The sequence below is a fragment of the Muscardinus avellanarius genome (genome assembly GCF_963383645.1).
Source record: "Muscardinus avellanarius genome assembly, chromosome: 9".
NCBI lineage: Eukaryota > Metazoa > Chordata > Mammalia > Rodentia > Gliridae > Muscardinus > Muscardinus avellanarius.
This window is the reverse complement of record NC_137795.1, coordinates 43607117-43627752: the sequence shown is the minus strand read 5'-3', so window position 1 is coordinate 43627752 and position 20636 is coordinate 43607117. Positions and strand designations below refer to the sequence as shown.

Below are 20636 nucleotides of genomic sequence, written 5' to 3'. Positions count from 1 at the left end.
TTAGCTCATCTCCTTTTCTTCTTGATGGTTTTTCTCCTGTGTCACCAATTCCTGGGGTTCACTTTCTACCAGTCATCTAGTCTAGAAACTTTAGAGCCATCATTCCTGTTTCCTTCACTCTCATTCTAGAACCTTGAGAAGACTATTGAATCTGATAGGAGAGGTGGTAGTAGATCTTGTCGGCGTCTGTTCTATATCTGTTTAGCACCAGGGACTCTTTGCTTGAGAGATTTCTCTGGTTGGTAGTACTTACTCAATTTACTTAATGGGGGCAGGTCAGAAGTCCCAGGTAGTTAAAATCCTTGGCAGGTAATTTGTCAACTGATGACTGATAGAAGTACTTTATTTGGAAATGGTCTCACTAAGTTGCTGAGAGCCTCACAAAGTAGCAGAGGCTGGCTTCGAACCTGTGCGATCCTCCTGTCTCAGCCTCCCAAGCGCGGGGATTACAAGTGTGCACCACCAGGCCCGGCTTGACTGATGGGAGTAGAGACATATATTTTGGGTAAAACCATTCTATGGCAAATTCTACGCTGTCCCCCAAAGTCTCTAGTGAGTCTAAGTCCCAATCCCTTTTCTAGGGGAACTCAATTAAAATGGTGGTTACTTAGATACTGTGATAAATGGAGGGAGTAAGAATGGCTACAAAATTTGTATTAGGTATGATAGAATATTTGGAGGTATCGTTAATCATGAGTATACGAGAAATGTATTTTATGTTTAAATGTTAGCTACCTAAAATGGGTTACCTGTTGAACATGTTCTGTGGACAATTGAAAATGCAGAGCTGGAGATCGGAAGCAATGACTGGAGATAAGGCTACTAGTAGGATTAGTCATGTACTGGTATTGGGAAGAAAGTTTAAAAAGTATTAATGTATCAGTCCTGGGAAAGATGTCCAACCTTGAAACATATCTTCTTTACTAAGAAAGCCAGGGTTAGCCAACATGTCCTTGCATTCCTAAGAACAATTTAACACAGTTTGGGGGCCTGTGTTTGAAGATAGAGATGCCTCCCTCTCAGGCCATAAATCTGGGCCTGTGTTTGGAGACAGAGATGTCTCCCCCTTTAGGCCATAAATTCGGCTGGAGAGATAACAGAAGCAGAGCCGGGGTTGGAGATAAGGGGTAACATGATCTCCAAAAATCAGAGGGACCTGCTGGACTTAGACAGGATAAAAACTCAGTAAACTGGAGTTCCTTGCATTTTAATTTGAATTGCCCCCCTGTGCCCCGCTCCGGCACAGGGCTGTAACTATCTCTATATTTCTGTCTTTTTAATAAACTTCTTTAAATCTTCAGCAGCTGTCCAAGCGATGAATACTTATTCTTAGCTTAGGACAAGAATCCACGGTTTTTCTGTTTGTCTCTGTGTGTCTGTTGGTTGGGGGGGGGGGATTATTTCACACCACACACCTTTCCCCCCCAACCTATGCCCTGCAACAAGTCAGGATAGTAGTTATCAGTATATGTAGGTGGTAAAGCCACAGAACTGGGGAAGATGGTCAAAATGCTTATGCACAGAGAATAAGAAATTAGCCGGGCATGGTAGAGGTCTCAGCATTCAGGAGGCTGAGACTGGAGGATCACAGTTCACAGACAGGCTCAGCTACTTAGTGAGGCCCTCATAATCTCAGTGACACCCTGTTTCAAAAAGAAAAGAATAAAAAAAAAAATAGGCCAGGGGTGTAGCTCGGAGGTAGAATGCCCCTGGGTTCCATCCCCAGTACTGCAATAAAAAAAAGAATAATAAATTAAAAATGGGTTTCTAGCTGGGTGTGGTGGTGCACACCTGTAATCTCAGTACTTGGGAGGCTGAGACTGGAGGATGACAGCTTTGAGGCCAGCCTCAGCAATTTAGAAAGGCTCTGAGCTACCTAGTGAGATCCTGTTACCATCCAAAAAAAATAAAAAATAAAAATAGGCTAGGAGTATAGCTCAGAGTTACAATGCCCCTTAGTTCAATCCTCAGCATGACTAAAGGAAAGAAAGCATTTCTACAAAACGTCAATGTTTAAAAGAGTAAAGCAGCTGGAGGGGGGACCCCGTGGTCCGGGCCCCTGGGCCCCTGACCCTGGGCGGGTGGGCAGGCGCTGGCGGGGCGCCCCTAGGCGAACCCCTCTCCACCTGGAAGGACCCTGTAATAAAGGAAAAGAAAAAGAAAAAAGGAAAATATCAGAGAGGGGTTAAGGAGGTGGTGGATGCTGGGATACTGGAGATGCAGACAAAACTTATCCAAATGAACTGGAATTATTGGAAAAATTCCCCGCTAAGGAGGACTGCTTCTTCTCTACATTGTTAAGAATCTTGGACATCACCTGTAAGGAGAGAGACTTTAGCAGAGACCAAGGAGAAAGATGGTGCTGAAAGCGGTCTCCGCGTTGGCGGTGGAGAATTGTATTCAGGAGAAGCAGAAATCGAAGCCTACCAACCTTATTTTTTTTTTTTTTGGAGAAATTACACCAAAATTGATTGCTAACATCACGCATGCTTAGGAAGACTAGACAACATTCAGAGTGGAAAAAGAGCTTGGGAAAGATTTGAAATGGTGGAGGCAGTGGCAATGGCAGTGGCCAGTACTCAGGGGAGGCAGAGATCTGATACATTACACCTGGAACTTTTGAAGTAATAACCCCAGAGGCAGAATGCTACCACCACCACGCACCCTCAAGAATGTGGGACAAATGGCTGGGTGAAGAGGGTGCTCGGATTAGAGCCTGCCGACGGGTGAGGCCGGCGACGAACACAGCAAAGCTGAGATCGGAGCCTGCCGTGAGGCAAGGCCGGTGCTGGGGCCTCCGAGGCCGGAATTGGAGCCTGCCGAGGGGTTAGGCCGGTGCTGGGACCAAAGGCCAGCATTGGAGCCTTCCGTGAGGCAAGGCCGTTATTGAGGCCTCTGAGGCCGGGATCAGAGCCTGCCGTGGGGTTAGGCCAGTGCTGGGGCCAGCAAGGCCAGGATCGGAGCCTGCTGGGAGGCAAGGCCGATGCTGGGGCCTCCGAGGCCGGGATCAGAGTCTGCTGAGGGATTAGGCCAGTGCCGGGGCCACTGGCCGGCATCGGAGCCTTCCGTGAGGCAAGGCCGCTTTCTGAGCCAGCGAGGTCTGGATCAGTCCGGTATTTGCAACGCGGCATGCAAAGAGAAATATCGCAGAAAATTAAAACCAGATGCCTCCCCTAATCAGCAATAACTAGGAGGAAACAGGCAATAGGAAGTGGTCGAGCTATAGAAAGGGCCCTATAGTGTAGCAATTAAGGTGACCAATCAGAGGGTATGGAATAGGGGAGGATGGAGCCTCTTTAAAAAGCAGGAGGTACATAAACACATGTATCAAAGTTAATCACCAAACAAGCATGGGATCGAGGGAGGGGGAGGGAATGGGATGGGGACTGGATGAGGGCTAATTGGATGATGTGTGCTTGTATATCTTCTCAAGTCTTGTATTCCAATGTGATATATGATTACAGTGCACCAATAAAAATAAATTAAAAAAAAAAGCAGCCAGGGGTAGGGGGCGGGGTGGGGGTGGCACACGGTTGTAATCCCACACTTGGGAGGCGGAGACAGGAGGATCACGCAGGTTCGAAACCAGCCGCGCTGGCTTAAGAGACCCTGTTTCCAAATAAAAATATTTTAAAAAAATAGGTCTGGGAGTGTAGCCCGGAGGTAGAAGGGCTTCCAGGAACCCCAGTACCAAAATAAAATAAAATAAAATAAAATAAAGTAAAGCACCAATGAAGGAGAATGAAAAGATACAGTTCCCAAAGTACTGCATTTGATCCTGTTTGTGTGTGTGCGTGCCTGCGTGCCTGCATGCGTGTGTGTGTGTGGTATTAGAGATTTAAACTAGGAATTCCACCTCTGAGCTACACTCCTAGTTCTATTTTATTTTTTGTTTTGAAACAGGGTCTCCCTAGGTTACTGAGGCTGTCCTTAAACCTGTGATACTCCTGTCTCAGCCTCCCAAGTATTGGATTACGGGTGTGTGCCTCTATACCCAGCGTGTCTTCTTTTTTTGACCACTTAACCTACCAGTCTCTGGGCACAGTACGCATAACCATAAAGCCAATACTTAGAAGACTAAGACAGGAGGATTACAAGTTAAAGGCCAGCCTCTGCAATATAGTGAGGCGCTCCATAACATAAAAAGACCCTATTTCATAACTAAAAAAAGACTGGGATGTAGCTTGGAGGTAAAATGACCTTGGTTTCAATTCCCAGTACCAAAACACACACACACACACACACACACACACACACACACACACACACACATGCACACATGCGCGCGCACACACACACAAAGAAAAACAAAAAACCTACCAGTCATTAGCATTATAAAGCCACAGTTTCCTCCCAAACTCACTGAATCTGTTATACAAGGTGAAGAAAAATTAAGATTCAACTTAACGGTAGAAGGAAAGAAGTTGGGAGCGGTGAATGAATGTTGGTTAAGTGTGTAACTATATGCCAAACATCTTTTCATTATTCATACCAACCAGTGGCGTGGGGGCTAGACATTGTGTTATCCTTAGTGGAGCTGAATGTCAGAGAGGTAAGAAATGCTCAGAAGGTTCCATATGGATTTACTAAGAGAAGGAGTAAGAGTCTACCTGGTCCACTCAACTGCAGAATCCACGCTCCTGTCACTGTAATACCAACTGTGCCAAAATACTCAGTGAAATACAGACTACTTCATTTAACACTTTCTTTTTTTACATCAGCAAAGTAGTGTTTTGAAGAGCCAGGTTTTTAAATATTGTTTGTCTGACTTATATTTATAATGAATGATTCATTCCTATGAACTCTTTCAAATTGAGCTGTCTGTTAGAACTTCTGATTTATTTAAAGCCACTCTTAGGAATTGTTTTTTGTGTGGTACTGGGGATTGAACTCAGGGGCATTCTACCTCTGACCTACACTTCCATTCAATTTTGAACCAGGTTCTCTCTAGTTTGATGAGAGTCTCCCTACTTGCTGAGGCTGTCTTTGAACCTGTGTTCCTACTGTCTCAGCCTCCCAAGTACTGGGATTTCAGGCCTGCACCACCAAGCCCTGCTCTGTTAAGAATTAAAATATATGAAATACAGAGTGGCTTTAAAATATGCTATTTATCTGACATAGCCATTCCACTTGAGTATTTACTTTAAGGAAACAATAAAAAAAAGATCAAAGGCGTAACCATATGTGTTCATAATACTGAAAAATCAGTAATGCCTTAAATATAAAATTATAAGGAATAGTTAAATACTTGAGAGTACATCCAAAAAAACTAAATAGCCATTAGAACTAATATTGTAGGTTAATATTACTATGAAACATTATCCATACGATAATTTTAAAAATCAAGTTAGGAAAAATAATCATGGTCCAGTTTTTGGCTGCCTGACCTGGGCTATCAATCATCAGCCCTACTTCCCCAAGATTGTTTGCACTGATTGATACACGCTGTGGCCTCTGCTCTAGCTGAAGAGAGATGAGGTATAGTGATTAGGAGAGACAGGTGAGGAATCCATATCCTGCTGGACTTCTCATACTAGGATGAGCTCCTAGACTTATGTGAATGACAGCTGACAGGGATGGGGGTGGTTTGTATAAGAATATTATAATTCTAGGGAATGGAGTATGGGTCAAAAGCCACAGAACAGTCCAGGAAGGTGATGTTTGATTTGGAACATACACTGATGTGAATCCTGGACCAGATGTCAAAGTCTGGCATCATAAGGCTAGGGGGAGGCATTAGCATCCCTGCTCAGATGTAGAGGCTGCTCACCGATCCCCAGTCTTTTCTCATTCCTTCTTGATTATTAATACAATTTTAGCTGGGTACTCAGGCGACCGGACCGTGCTTCCCTCATCTCGTTGCAGTTAGATGCGGTTTGTAACCAGATGGAATGAGGATATGATGGCAGAAACTGGAGCAGCCACCTTGAAATAAAAGACAAAAGGTGGGCTCTAATGATGGTAGAATGACAAGATCAAGGGAGCCTGGGACACTGTCACAGGACAGAGCTGCCAGAAATGCCAGCCTAGACGTTTACACGAGAAGGGAAGGAACTCCCATGTCGCAGCAGCTAAGTTTATCTGTTAGCTAAATTTGCACATTCAGTTTCACTTTGGTGATAGAATAGCAACACCTAGGGGGCAACATGAACTTTGCTATTCTCATAATGAATAGCACCAGCAGTAAGAATTTTTTTTTGAATTGGAGATTAAAACCAGGGGCATTCTATCTCTAAGCTATACCCCTAGCCCTTTTTTATTTTTTATCTTGTAATAGGTTACGTTGCTGAATGTCTTGCTAATTGCAAAGGATGGTCTCAAACCTACAATCCTCCAGCCTCAGCCTCCAAAATACTGGAATTACAACTGTGTGCCACCATGCCGAGCTGTAAGAAAAAAAAAATTTTAATGGCATCATAAGGAGAGGATGTAAATAAGAAGAACCATATGGGAAAGAGAGGCAGTGTAACTATAGCTGATTCTTGTGGGAATGCGAGTGATCCAGTTACCTGTTGCTGTAAACAAACTGTCCCCTGAACTTAGTGGCTAAGATAATGATAATATTTATTTTTCTTCCTCATAAATATGGAGGTTGTCAATACTTTGTCTGGAGACTGCTGCTGTCCTCTGAAGGTTTGCTGCCTCACATGGCTGATTGTTTTTCTTGGCCATCTGCTGGACTAGAATACCTACAAGTAGCTTCTCCAAGTAGCAGCCTGGCTTCCTGACAGCATGGTGGTTGGGGTATATAGACCTGGAAAAGAGAGATAGAGATAGAAAGGTAGATAAATAGAGAATTAACGAGAGAGAGAGAGAGAGAGAGAGAGAGAGAGAGAGAGAGAGAGAGAGAGAGAGAAAGAGAAAGAACACCACACCCAGGATGAATCTATGACTTGGGCTCCATTTTATAGCCATTGTCTAACCTATGTATACTTGTATTTTTATAAAGATATCATTTCCTGGAAATTGTGAGAGCCAACCCTTCCCTCAGCATCCCTTTCAGCCAATGGCATAGAGATTGTGAGACTGTGTTCCCATCAATAGGAGCACAGCACAAAAGCCCCACGTTGAAAATAAAACACCCAGCAGTTTTGTGCCATGTTGTTCCTGAACACCTGACTACTGGTGGGGGAGTTCCTTTTTGCAGAAGGTAAAATTTGCCTTCCGGATCTGCTTTTAAATATGTGCCTTTTCTTCCAACACCAAAGAAATTTATTTTAGTATCACTACTGCTGGCAGTCTATTCATTAGAAGAAGCAGTCATTAATATTGGCCTATATTCAAAATAAATTAAAATAAGTCCACTTTGTTTTGCTGTGCCAGGGGATTGAACCCAAGACCTTGCTGGTGCCTGACCACTGAACTACACTCCAGCCCCTAACTCCACTTTTTGATGAAATGTCAATTTTGAGACGTGTTTTAAAGACAATTCAGAGCCGGGCGTGGTAGCGCACGCTTGTAATCCTAGCATTTTGGAGGCTGAGACAGGAGGATCGTGGTTCGAGGACAGCCTCAGCTACTTAGTGAGGCCCTCTACAACTCGGTGAGAGCCTGTTTCAAAATAAAGAATAAAATATAGGGCTGGGAATGTAGCTCAAAGGTAGAATGCTCCTGGGTTCCATTCCTAGTACCACAAAAAGAAAAAAAGAGGAGACACTATAAAGTAGTTAAAACCAAAGGCCTTGCCCTCAGGCCTGCAGTTACCCCTCTCTTGAGAGCCTTCGGGGGATTTTATTTTTTTAATCTCTCAGGGCCTCATCCAAGAAACGTCAAGGCGGTTTGTACTACATATGGTTGATGTAAAGTGAAATACTACCTATGGAAAGTGTCAAGAAATACTTCGTACAGCCAAGAGCTTTGGGATGTCAAACTGTACTTTCTGTAGCCTGCATTGGACAAAAGATAGTTTTATTTGAGATAGTTTATTTCGTCTTCCGACTATAAAACTACATTGCGACCGCAGACCCTTCGGCAGCATCCCCTAGTGACGTCCCCTCATCCACATCCCGCGGCCACAAAGCACCACACTCTTTACGACAACCCACCATACTCTTTACGACAATTCACGACACCGGGCCTGCCGAGAGCGCTGCGACCGCGCGGACCAATCGCGCTGCTTCCTGGCGTTGACGTCAGCCGCTCTTGTGCATGCGCAGGGCGGGGAGACCTTGGAAGAGCGGCGGAGGCTCTGCACCGAGGTGAAAGCTTTGACGGAAGGGAAAGTGCCGGGAACATGCAGAGCTGGAGTCGCGTGTACTGCTCCTTGGCCAAGGTGAGGGCCGGCTGGGCGGGGTCGTCGCGGGCGTGGACGCGGCCCGCGGGGTGGGGAGGGAGCGGCCGTCCGCCTGGCGAGCGCCCCCGGCCCCTGTCCTCCCCGGCGCGCCGGCCTCGGCTCGCGGGCCGCTGCGGGCTCCGGCGGCGGCCGGGGCCCGGGCTGCGCAGTGCCGCCTTTGGCCGTGTGACGGCCGACAGCCACGCGCAGCACCACACCTGGAGCCCTGGGCTGAGGGGCAGGGGTCACACACAGGCCTTCACCTTGGCGGGGAAGTGTAAACCATCCTTGTCACATATGGCCCGGCCTTTCGTACGTAACCCTAATCCTAGCTCCGGAGTGGTCTGATTTTCTGCAATGGGTCGGGAACCTCTGGGTCACTGCTTATATGGCCCAGAGACCTGGTCAGCCCCAACAGATAGCTCTAGGAATCCCTCTAAAGTCCTGTCATTGTTTGCAGCTTCTCACTAGTGTCCACCGCCATACCTCAGGTCCTTCCCAGAGGCTTGCGTTATAAGTTGCATGGGTTATTTGTCCAGACACCTCTGCCATTTCCCTACCAAAATCAGCCAAAATGTATGTGTGCGGGATCATGGCTAGGTACCAGCGACCTTAAAGATAAGATCGCGACCAAACTCCTTTGTTGGAAACCTTAGGTGCCTGTGGCTCCAAGAGTTAATGTGACATGCAAAAAGTCATGCTTTTTAGAGAGCGACTGAGCTGGGACCAAACTCAAGACTGACAGTCTGCTCTTTGGTCTGCTGTCCTAACCTTAGGTGTAAGACTTTCCTTGGAATAAAGACTATTACTACATCAGAGTAGATTTTGTCACTGCCTCCCATTTGCTAGGCAGAGGAGCTATTTGCTTCATTTCTTTGTCTCACTGTTCTTAGGAAATGGTAGCCATAGGTATTTAGGGATTGTGAGATCGTGATGCAATCTGTGGAACTATAGTAGCTCCAAAATATGAATATATAATTAGTGCATTTTTCTAGTTACCTTCTAATTTTCTACTCTTAGTTGATGGCTCAGGAACATCTTCATAGGTTGTCTAGGTAAATATGGACTGAACATACATGGTAGATTAGAGTTGGGAAACAACAATTATACTTAGGAGAATAGCCATATAGATTATTCAAGTACTTGAATTACTTAATTATGCCATTAAAATGATACTAGGCACTAAAATGTAGCTCTGCTGTCTGGAAATTCAAATACAAGTGTCATTGAATACATTGTTATTAGGTTAAATATGAAATTGTTTGTTGAATATTCATAGTAAAAAATAAGTCCGGCAAGCTGAGGTCATGAAAAGTTTAAATTATTATTAAAGCCAGTGAGGAGAAATTGATATGTTCTCTCTGTGTAGCAGTAGAAGATACATTAATAATCTATGCTCTATATATTTGCCTAAAATTGCTATATTTTCATTAGTCTTCAGCTCTATGATTTGAATTTACATTATATTTTACATAATAGGAACATTTTCTCTCTTTTTTTTTTTTTTTTTTAGAGAGGCCATTTCAATCGAATATCACATGGCCTTCAGGGAGTTTCTGTAGTGCCTCTGAGAAATTATGCAGATCAATCAAGTAAGTACTTAGAACAGTTCTCAATCAAATTAGCTGATAGTTCCTTTCTGTTTAGATGTAAAAACAAGTAAATATTAGAATGGCTAATGAGAAATCTGTGTTAGAATTCATTTGTTTATTTATTCACTTAAATGTTTATTAAGCACCTAGTGTGTTCCTGGAGGTGGATAAGGCAAAGGCCTGTGCTCTTATGAAGCTTATAGACTGGTAGACAAACAATACATAAGCAGTAGATTTGGAGGAATTGAAAATTAAAGCAAGTAACTGAGAGAAAAACAGACTAAGATAGGGTGTCAAGGAGAGCCTCTCTGAGGAGTTGATGTCTAAGCAGTAATGAGAAGTGTAATTCAGCAGCAAGAAAGGTGTAAAGTGAGAATTAGCTTGTGAGGTTCCGTGGATAACAAGAATGCTGGTGCAGAGACCCAGATTTAAATCAGAGAGGTAGACAGGGGATCAGATCATGGAATGCTTTGTAAATCAGGCTGAGTCATGTGGATTTTACTCTAGGTGTGATGGGGAACCACTGCAAGGTTTTGATTAAATGAGCAATTTCATATGTTTACACTTTCAGAAATTAATTTTGTTCACTAGATAAGATTATGTTGCTTGTGTGTTTTAACAGTTCAGAATGATGAGATGACTTTTGTTGGCCTAAATGAAAATCTTGATAGTTTATCAAAAGCACTTTTTTTTTTTTTTGGTACTGGGGATTGAACCCCTGGGCATTCTATCTCCAAGCTATACCCCCAGCCCTACCTATTTTTTATCCATCGTTCCTTCCTTCCCTCCTTTCCTCCCTCCTTTCTCTCTCTCCTTCCTTCCTTCCTTCCTTCCTTCATTTTTTTATGGTACTGGAGATTGAACCCAGGGGTGTTCTACCTCTACACCCCCCAGCCCTATTTTTTATTCTTTATTTTGAAACAGGGTCTAAATTGCGGAGGGCCTCACGAAGTAGCTGAGGCTGGCTGCGAACCTGTGATCCTCCTGTCTCAGCCTCCCAAGTATTAGGATTACAAACATGAGCCACCATGCCCAGCTTTATTCTTTATTTTGAAACAGGGTCTCACCAAGTTTTGGAGGGCCTCACTTATTTACTGAGGTTGGCTGTGAATCTAAGATCCTCCTATCTCAGCCTCCTACATACTGGGATTACAAGTAATCATATCCAGCTTCCAAAGCACCTATTAAAGACTAGCAGGATGTGTACCTAAAAAGAAGTCATGGATTATGGGATTTTTTAAATACTTTTATATATTTTTGAAATGTCTATAAGGGGTTTGTATTTTTAAGCATTTAATACAGGAAATAAAAATTGAGGTATTTTTGAGGCTAGTATGCAGTAGCTTAGTGAGAAACTGCTTCAAAATATAGAATAAAAAGGACTGGAAGTATAGCTCAGTGGTAGAACACCTCTCTAAACTTGAGTTATTTTAACTTCCTTATTAAAGTATGTTGATTACTTGAAATTAACTGTTTTGACATTTGGATTCACTCATGAATTATAAGTGAAGTTGCACATCTTTAATTTTATTGTAGAGATCATTAGCTGGGAGGGGGGCTGTGACTATTTCTCTACATTCTGTGAAATAATTTTATCTTGAATCCTTAACTATTGTCAAACTATAATCATTTCAAATGTTTTATTCCTAGAAGAAAGGACAGGAGTAGGATTCTGGTCACCAATGCCTAATTAATAGCATGTGAGTGGTATTTTTCTTCGAACAGGTCAAGCAATTTAATTTTTGTTTCCAAAGCATGCTTTTCATGGCTAATTCTATACCTTTGGAGCCATTCAACAGGCAGTCCCTGAATAGTAACTAACATTTTAATGTAATGAGACTGAATTACTTATTTAGTGACTTTTTTTTCTCAAGAATGTGCAAGTTTCATCAGGGGGGAAAAAATGGCCTGTTTAGCATCTAATATGCAACATTAAATCCTCCCTACATAACTTATTTGCTAAATGAACTCTGGGACAACTACTGGTCCCCCTTCCCCCCTCTATAGGGATTGAACCAGGGACATTCTACCTCTCAGCTACATCCCCAGTCCTATTTTTTATTTTGAAACAAGGACTCACTAAGTTGCATAGGACCTTGCTAAGTAGCTGTGGCTGGCTGTGAACCTGCTCTACTTCTGTTTTAGTTTGTGGTCTATCACAGAGCATCCAATATGGTCATTGTGCAAAGTAAGTACAGCTACAACAACAGTAGTATTAACTGATGTGTGAGGACTTAACACTGTCTCAGGCACGGTCTTAATCCTGTGGCCATCTGACCGCATAGGTATTGCTTTGCTATCTTCTCCATTTTATAAATGGAAGGGCTGAGTCATGGAGGGATCTTCCATTTAGGAGATGACAACTGAGAGAATCCTTTTGACACTCTAGGCTAACTTCGTTTTTTTTGGGGGGGGGGGTGGAACCCAGAGGCTTTTCTACCTCCGGGCTATACTCCCAGACCTATTTTTTATATTTTATTTGGAAACAGGGTCTCACTAAGTTGCTGAGAGCCTCACTAAGTAGCTGAGGCTGGCTTCGAACCTGTGTGATCCTCCTGTCTCAGCCTCCCAAGCGCGGGGATTACAAGTGTACGCCACCACACCTGGCCTTAGACTACCTTCTTAATCATCATCCTGCTTCCTTAGATGAGTGTTTGTTGGCTGACCATCATGAGAAAATCAAAGCTTGTTATGAAGGAGACCCTGTTACAACATCTGGAAGATGTTTGAATATTCTTATGAGCTTAGTCTCAAGATTTGTAGTTTTCTTTGTTGCTATTGATAGGACCTTCTTTTTCATGATTGAAACAGATTTGTTACACTTACTTGCATTCATTATACTCATTCATTTTTTTATTTATACATTTATTATTTAGACAAATATTTAATATCTTCTATGTGCTAGTTATTGGGTTAGCTGCTAGGATACAACAGTGAATCAAACAGACAGAATCCAGCTTTTACTGAGTTCACAGTCCAGTCAGGAAGACAGACATTTAACAGATATTTATAATTGTGTGAAGGGGTCCATAAACATTTATAATTGTGTTAAGGCTAAACATAGGAAGCTAGGAAATCTATATATGGATTGGGAGTAGTCACAGAATTTTTTGAAGGATTTTTGTTAATGTCTGAAAGGGTTGGGATGGGAGTGGGTAGAGGTATTCTAGGTAGAAAGAACAGCATGTAGGAATGAATATTTTGATGTAGAAAGAAGCATAATGCATTTGAAGAGCTAAAAGGGGGCCAGAAGGCTGAAAAATGTTGGAGATTGAGAGCTGACTTCTCATGATTATGAAAGGGTATAACTCTTTATATTAAGAACAGTTGGAAGTCATTGAAGTGCTTTAAGCAGAGGCATGATATGCTCAGAAGGTGTGTGGGTTTTTTTTGGTGGTATTGGGGTTCCTGCAAGCCCTTCTACCTCTAGGCTCCACTCCCAGACCTATTTTATATTTTTATTTGGAAACAGGGTCTCAAGCCAGCATGGCTGGCTTCGAACCTGTGTGATCCTCCTGTCTCCGCCTCCCAAGCGCGGGGATTACAAGTGTGCACCACCACGCCCGGCTCTCAGAATGTTTTTTAAAGATCACTCTGCTTACAGATTGGACTTTATTGTAATTCTTTTTCATTCTGATTTTAAGAAACAGGGTAATGCCATTCATATATACCCCAAGAAGTTAGAGTAGTTTCTGTAATATGAAATGCATGGTGTTGGTATTTAATTCTGGGTAAATGGAATAGAAGATATATAAGTAGACCAGTATAATTCTTTTTTTTTTTTTTTTTTTTTTTTTTTTGGTGGTACTAGGGTTCCTGGAAGCCCTTCTACCTCTGGGCTACACTCCCAGACCTATTTTATATTTTTATTTGGAAACAAGGTCTCTTAAGCCAGCAAGGCTGACTTTGAACCTGCGCGATCCTCCTGTCTCCGCCTCCCAAGCATGGGGATTATAAGCGTGCACTACTGCGCCTGGCTAGACCAGTATAATTCTATGTATGTATGTTAACACTTTATTACTGAAGCTTAAACTGTGTGATGTTGGTGCCTAAGTAGAATGTTGTGGAAGATAAATTTGAGAAATAATTACTGAAAATATATGAATATTATACTTAGTAATTTGGCCTTTTTCTAGTAAGGGAAATGAATGAAGAGCAGGAGAATAAAATGTGAGTAGGCCTTAGCAAGAGTAGCACAGCAGTAGCAGTATAGGGTATTATGGAGGATAGGAATCAGACTCGAAGCTGCAAGACTCCATTTGGGAGGTGGATCTGAGAGGGAAAGTGGTATTATTGAGTGTCTAGTAGGCACCTGGCACTTTCTTATGGTCTTGATATACATTCTTTCTGGTCCTTACAACCCTTGGGCTACAGGTATCATTCTTACTATTATCTCTATTATCATCTTACTATTTTCTCTGTAGGTATCATCCTTACTATTATCAAAGCTCAGAGGGATTACATAATTTGCCCAAGGATTTAAGGCTGATATAGCTCATTTTTGAACCCAGGTTGTTTTATTTAAAATTCTTTACTATGTATTTTTTTTTTCCTTTATGGACTAGGAGGTTTTAAGATTCTGATTAGAAAGCAAAATATTAAGCTGGGCGTGGTGGCGCACACTGTAATCCCAGCATTCGGGAGGCTGAGACCAGAGGATCGTGGTTCGTGGACAACCTCAGCTACTTAGTGAGGCCCTCTGTAACTCAGTGAGACCAGGTTTCAAAATAAAAGAATCAAAAATAGGGCAGGGGCTGTAGCTCGGAGGTCACAAGCCCCTGGGTTCCATTCCCAGACCCACACACACAAAAAAAAGCAAAATATTACAGTTCAACATTTTGGAGGATGAGCAGTTTTGGGTGAGAACAAGTATGGAGAGTGACTGTGGGGAATTGCTACTGAAGCAGACTGGTGATCCAGTCCAGTGACAATTTAAAAGCAATTCTTTCTAGCCCCTCCACTATTCATAGTGTTAGATTCAATGAAGTAAATTTTTTGTTTATTTTGCAGATGAGAAAATAAAGACGAAGCAAGTTAAATTATTCATGTATGGTCACATAGCTAGTAATTATACAGCTTGATTATTGTTCTCTGGGATTTTAGTTTATGATGGCTGGAATTAAGGAATGGAATAGTGTTAAATAATGGGACGATCACTAGAGGTAGAGCCAGAAGGCCTAGTTTTGTCTCTGCCACTCACTTGCTAGTTGATTTGAGTTATTCAGTTGACCTCTCTGAACCTCTTCATTTTTTGAAATATCCTATTTATGCTGTGCTTGCCTTCTCGTATTACAGAAAGTTTAGGTCATTTGCCCAAGCACAGACAACAAATAAGTTGCAAAGCTGAAATTTGAAGTGTGCTCTGTCAGATTGCAAAGCTCAAGCTCTTCCCTTTATGTAGGTTGTCCTCCACGTTCTAAATGACTATCAGTTATCACCACAGAGTTTAGCAAGGTCCCTTGACATAGGTCAGTATTATTGAATGTAGTTGTATTTCTGTATGCCATTATGAGTTGAAAGTAATTGAAAACAGAAATGAAATTTAAAATAATAAGTGATTTTAAAACTTGTAACATTTTTAGTATCATCAAAGAACATCAAGTACCTTGGCACAAAATGATATTGTTTGTTGATGGCACTTTCTCAGAGATTTAAATATCATATTTTTTGTTTTTCCAAAGAACTCTTTTTGTAAATGCCAAACAATTTACTATTTTATATCAATTTGCTTTTATTATAGTTGATGCTGATGTAACGGTGATAGGTTCTGGTCCTGGAGGATATGTTGCTGCCATTAAAGCTGCCCAGTTGGGGTTTAAGGTAAGGTTTAAATTAGATTTGTTTTTATATGGGACAAGTAGATCATATTCACAAAATATTTTGCTGGTGAAAACATGGTAAATCACTCTTAACTCCATTTTTAAGTCTGAGACAGATGAAGAAAGGTTTAGTTAGTTGTTGTAGTCTCAGGGAATAGAAAGTGAAGTCCATTACTTTTTTTCTTCTCCCAAAACTTTTCATTTGGCTTCTAATCATACTTTGGAAAATAGAGTAGTAGAAGGAAAATTTACTTTGGGGTCAGATTGAGCCTATTATTCAAATGATAAATATTGAAGGGACCCTATGTTTTAGTCTCTGAAAAACAGCTGAAGAAGCTTGTTTTGCAGAATAGTTAGACATACATTTGGAATTTTAGTGCACTGAAGCTTTGCAGGTTTTATGCAGCTAACCGGTATTTTCTTTGTTTGCAGACAGTCTGCATTGAGAAAAATGAAACACTTGGTGGGACCTGCTTGAATGTTGGTTGTATTCCTTCTAAGGTGAGCATATGTTTTACACAGTGGAGAGATTAGTTTTTACTAGCTACAATGATAAAGATGTGTTGAAACTAGATTGTTAGACTAATAGTTCATAAGTAATTCAAATATGATTTTTAAAAACATGCTTTTACTTTCTAGAACTCAGGGTTCTGTCATCAGCGTGCCACACACACCTAAAATAGCTTCTTTGTCTTAGAAAACATAGCCTTTTCTTCCACTTAGACTCTGATGTTCAAACCCCCACCCCCTTTGTTCAGCAAAGCAGATAAGTGGTAAATTCTTTTAGGTTCCTATGTATGTAAACATGGCTGCCTTTTTCACCTGCTACCCTGAAGTATATTCTGTTGCCTGTGCTTTTAAAGAAAGTAAAGATGTTTTTGTTTTTCATTCTTGTTTGTTGAATGCTTTTTATGTCACCATTGTTTGTTCTAGGTTAATTCTATAAGAGGAGAAAGTGAACTATGTACTATTCCATGTAAAGACTGTCATTTCATAAGTGCTTTTTGATATACAGAGTTTGTTTATGAGTAATTAATAATTTTGTCTTATTGTTTCCTTTAGGCTTTATTAAATAACTCTCACTATTACCATATGGCCCATGGAAAAGATTTTGCATCTAGGGGAATTGAAAGTAAGTGTACTTTTTATATGAGGCAGTATTACCAGGCATATCTGACCCTTATTGCTAAACGCTTGTTTATGTTTAATATATGCTAATAGATGTTTAGTGAGGGAAGGGTAAAATAAAGAAGATAGAGAGATTACATAAGAATACTTAGATCCAAATTTCTCCATTTTGTGTTCATTTCCTTGCCTAAAGTCTTCTATTTTTTGTGTGTAGTCAAGAGTCAGTTTTCATTCTAGCTTGAAAGAGTCTAGCTTTCAAGCTAGAGATCACTGCGGAGGCTGGATTCCTGAGTATTATGATAAGATAGAAATTATGATTATGATAAGATAGAAATAAAGGGAGGAGGGAGAGAAGGAGGGAGGGCCTCTTATTAGTGGAAAGAGCAGAGGGAGAAGGGTGAGGCATAGTAGAAAGGAGGAGACATTTTGAAACATTTGACTGATAAGTCTGGTCTTCTGCCATATTATTTTGGTTGTTTTCACCTTTCTTTGCAATTGTTGTGATTGACATGCTTCCAGAGGGAGTCCTTTCTAGGGAAGACCTGAGTTTCTGAAAAAACGTATGTGTAGGCAATCAGTTGTTATAGAGGTGATTTGACTAAAGCAAAATATCTGTTACTCTGGTTGAAAAATAGAGAAATATTAGAAAAGAAGAGATAGGATTGTCGAGAGGCTTGCACTTTAGGCAAGCCTTTACGTTCTAGCTCTGTGACCTTGGTAAATGAAACCCTTCATGGTGGCATATTCCAGCAATCCCACCTACTCAGGAGGCTGAGGAAGGAGGATCACAAGTTTAGGCCAGCCTGGGCAGTTTAGCGAGACACTGTCTCAACATAAAAAATAAAGCCAGGTGTGGTGGTACGTGTTTGTAACTTGGGGTCTGAGACCAGAGGGTCTCAGGTTTGTGGCCAGTCATAGCAACTTAGCAAGGCCCTCAGCAATGTAGTAAGACTCTTCAAACTAAAAAATAAAATAGGGCAGGTTGTAGCTCAGAGGCAGAACACCCTGGGTTCAATCTTAATTACCTCCTCCCCCACAATCTAGTTGATTAAACCAAACTCTTGAATTACTTTCTGTGTTTGAAATATTCATATATATGCTTTTTTGTGTGTGATGAAATCAAGCATTTCCCTTTATTTAAAACTTCAGATGATATTTTACTTTGCCATTTTTATATAAATATCTTCCAGACTAAACCATCATAAGGTGTTTGGAGGATGGCCATAATGGGATATAATATTTTATTCTGAACTACATTCTTATACAAGATGTACATTTCACAGTGTTTGATAAATTCTGCTATTATGCTATATTGTTGACTTTTGTCTTCTATGCCTATTATGCCAGTTATTAGGTTTAAAAAATTTTAGCACTTTTATATGGCTCTATCAGTATTAAGCTGAAACTTTTCAGACCTCGGTTAATAAAAAGATATCACATATTGCCTCAAGACTTTAGCTAAGGACTTAAGATTTATTTAACCACTTACAGTGTCTGAAGTTCGCTTGAATTTAGAGAAGATGATGGAACAGAAGAGTACTGCAGTAAAAGCTTTAACAGGTGGAATTGCCCACTTATTCAAGCAAAATAAGGTTGGTGTTCAGTTTGCAGATTTCTGCTTTATTTTATATATGCACTGAATAGTGCATTATTCTCATACAGTGATGCTGTTTAACCATGGCTGCTGGACATAATTTAAAACGGTACTAACCTGAAAGAGGTTTTCCTGAAATATAAAATAAGGAAGGATTTTGCATTATAAATTATTTACAGAGAATATTTTCTGTTACTCATGTTTATCAGAACAAATCATTTTAAACTTTCAATTTATAAACATAAAGGTTGTTCATGTCAGTGGATATGGAAAGATAACTGGCAAGAATCAGGTCACGGCTACGAAAGCTGACGGCAGCACTCAAGTTATTGATACAAAGAACATTCTTATAGCCACAGGTTCAGAAGTTACTCCGTTTCCTGGAATCACGGTATTTATGCTTTATAACTTACAACTGTTTCAACCTTCCTTTGAAATGTTTTATAAATTTTATTTTATGCTACCTATGGATTTATGAGAAACTTTTGCCTGAAATACTATATTTTGACAGTCATTGAGACTTGGAAAGTTAGTCTTTATTTTGCAGTGATCTTGCAAATACAGAATATTTAAATATACTGAAATTCAGTATGAAGTAAGAATTGACTTTTTTGATTTGAAATGCTGAGTAATAAAATTTAAAGTTAGCAATTTTAATGGAATTTGATGAAATAGAGTATATAGAAGACATAGATACCTCAGAACAAATATATGACTTTAGTATTTTTAGTCATCTTAAGGAGCTCACAGTGTATAATATACTAAACTTTTCAAATAATTTTAATTCTATCTTTTGCTTTTCTTATTGTAGATTGATGAAGATACAATAGTGTCATCTACAGGTGCTTTATCTTTAAAAAAAGTTCCAGAAAAGATGGTTGTTATTGGTGCAGGAGTAATTGGTGTAGAATTGGTAAGTGGTGTCTTTCTGTTTTGTATTACCTCCATGGAGTTAGAAGGATCTCGTTTAAAGAATTTGATTGTATAACAGGCCAGTCAGCATTGATTTTTGCTTAACCACTTCTATTAATAAGGAATCTACTTTCCAAGACAACCTGGTTAAGTAATCATTACTCATTAGAAATTCTTTATTTCACAGTCTGCTCCTTTCTTTCTTCCACCCTTTCTGTTCTTTGGCACTGGTCTACTTTTTGTAATGTGACAGCCCTTGAGATGCTGAAAGGCAGTACTCATTTTGAATAAACTTCATTAAATATAAAGACCCCATTCCTTCTCATGGCATATGTTCTCTGGCTCTTCCCTTCTTCCTAACTTAAGTTTTAGAACTGTCACCTTCTTTATAATTATTTGAGCACTATGCTATTTTCATACCTTCCTGCCTGGTGCTCATCCTTCCTGTCCATCTCCCAACTTTCCACGTGTATCCAGTGGCTTTCCCCTTCATTTTCCATATATTCTTCCTGAGCTGTTGCATCTCATCATCCCTAAGAATGCTGCTTCTGAAATCATAAATTTAGACATTTTGTTCTCACATCCACAACCTCTTTTTCTCTTACTCAGTTACTCCTAATACGCTTTTATACTCTTTACTAGGTTTTCTAGTCCAGAAATCCCCTACATTTTTGTTATTTCCTGTCATGACCGCTTTTCTAATCAAGTTAGATCCCACAGTCTACCACTTTAGCCACTCTTGTATATGGCCTTGAGTAGCTTGCTTTTCTTTTTTGTCATATTTTCTTGGCACAACTCTAGTTGAATTCAACTGGTTGAATGCAGCTATCTGACTTTTATGCTGTTCCAAGGGTACTGACTGCATCTAGAGAAAACGGATCTTGTAGATTGGTGCCTGTGTAAATTCTTGCTCACAAATCTCAGTGGGAAAATCAGCCTGGCTGACAGTTCATTACTTCCCTAACTAGTGTCAGTGGCTGTTTCTTTTTCTGCTTTTCTCAGATCTCTGCTAGTGCACTGTCTTCCCCTGCCTGCCTATATCTTTTCTCCTAAATATCAAATAAAAGAAAACAAGCAGGTGAAAACTCACTCCTCCTGATGCCGATTTAAAAATATTCATTCATTTACTTACTTATATTCTGTAATGAGGGTTGAACCCAGGTGCATTCTACCTCTGAGCTGCACTCCCCAACCCTTTTTATTTTCACACAGGGTCTTGCTAAGTTGCTGAGCCTGGCCTGACACCTGCAATCCTGTCTCAGCCTCCTAAATACTAGGGTTTACAGGTGTGCACTACCACACGCAGTGTGATTTTACAT

At 40.7% G+C, this 20636-nt stretch overlaps 1 protein-coding gene across 3 annotated transcripts in view; it reads left to right on the top strand.

Annotated features, from left to right (window-relative positions):
- Positions 1 to 8233: 8233 nt before the first annotated feature.
- DLD (dihydrolipoamide dehydrogenase) overlaps positions 8234 to 20636 on the top strand; it is a gene marked incomplete at both ends in the record, with an annotated part of 21501 nt that continues 9098 nt past the window's right edge. Inside the window, 8 exons of one of the 3 annotated variants that reach the window (XM_080700946.1) lie at positions 8234 to 8272; positions 9786 to 9864; positions 15605 to 15684; positions 16116 to 16184; positions 16746 to 16815; positions 18303 to 18403; positions 18653 to 18796; positions 19217 to 19318. In XM_080700946.1, the coding sequence (XP_080557072.1) occupies positions 8234 to 8272; positions 9786 to 9864; positions 15605 to 15684; positions 16116 to 16184; positions 16746 to 16815; positions 18303 to 18403; positions 18653 to 18796; positions 19217 to 19318 (684 nt within the window). The remainder of the gene's footprint in view (positions 8273 to 9785; positions 9865 to 15604; positions 15685 to 16115; positions 16185 to 16745; positions 16816 to 18302; positions 18404 to 18652; positions 18797 to 19216; positions 19319 to 20636) is intronic. The other 2 variants (XM_080700947.1, XM_080700948.1) reach the window with 2 other exon arrangements.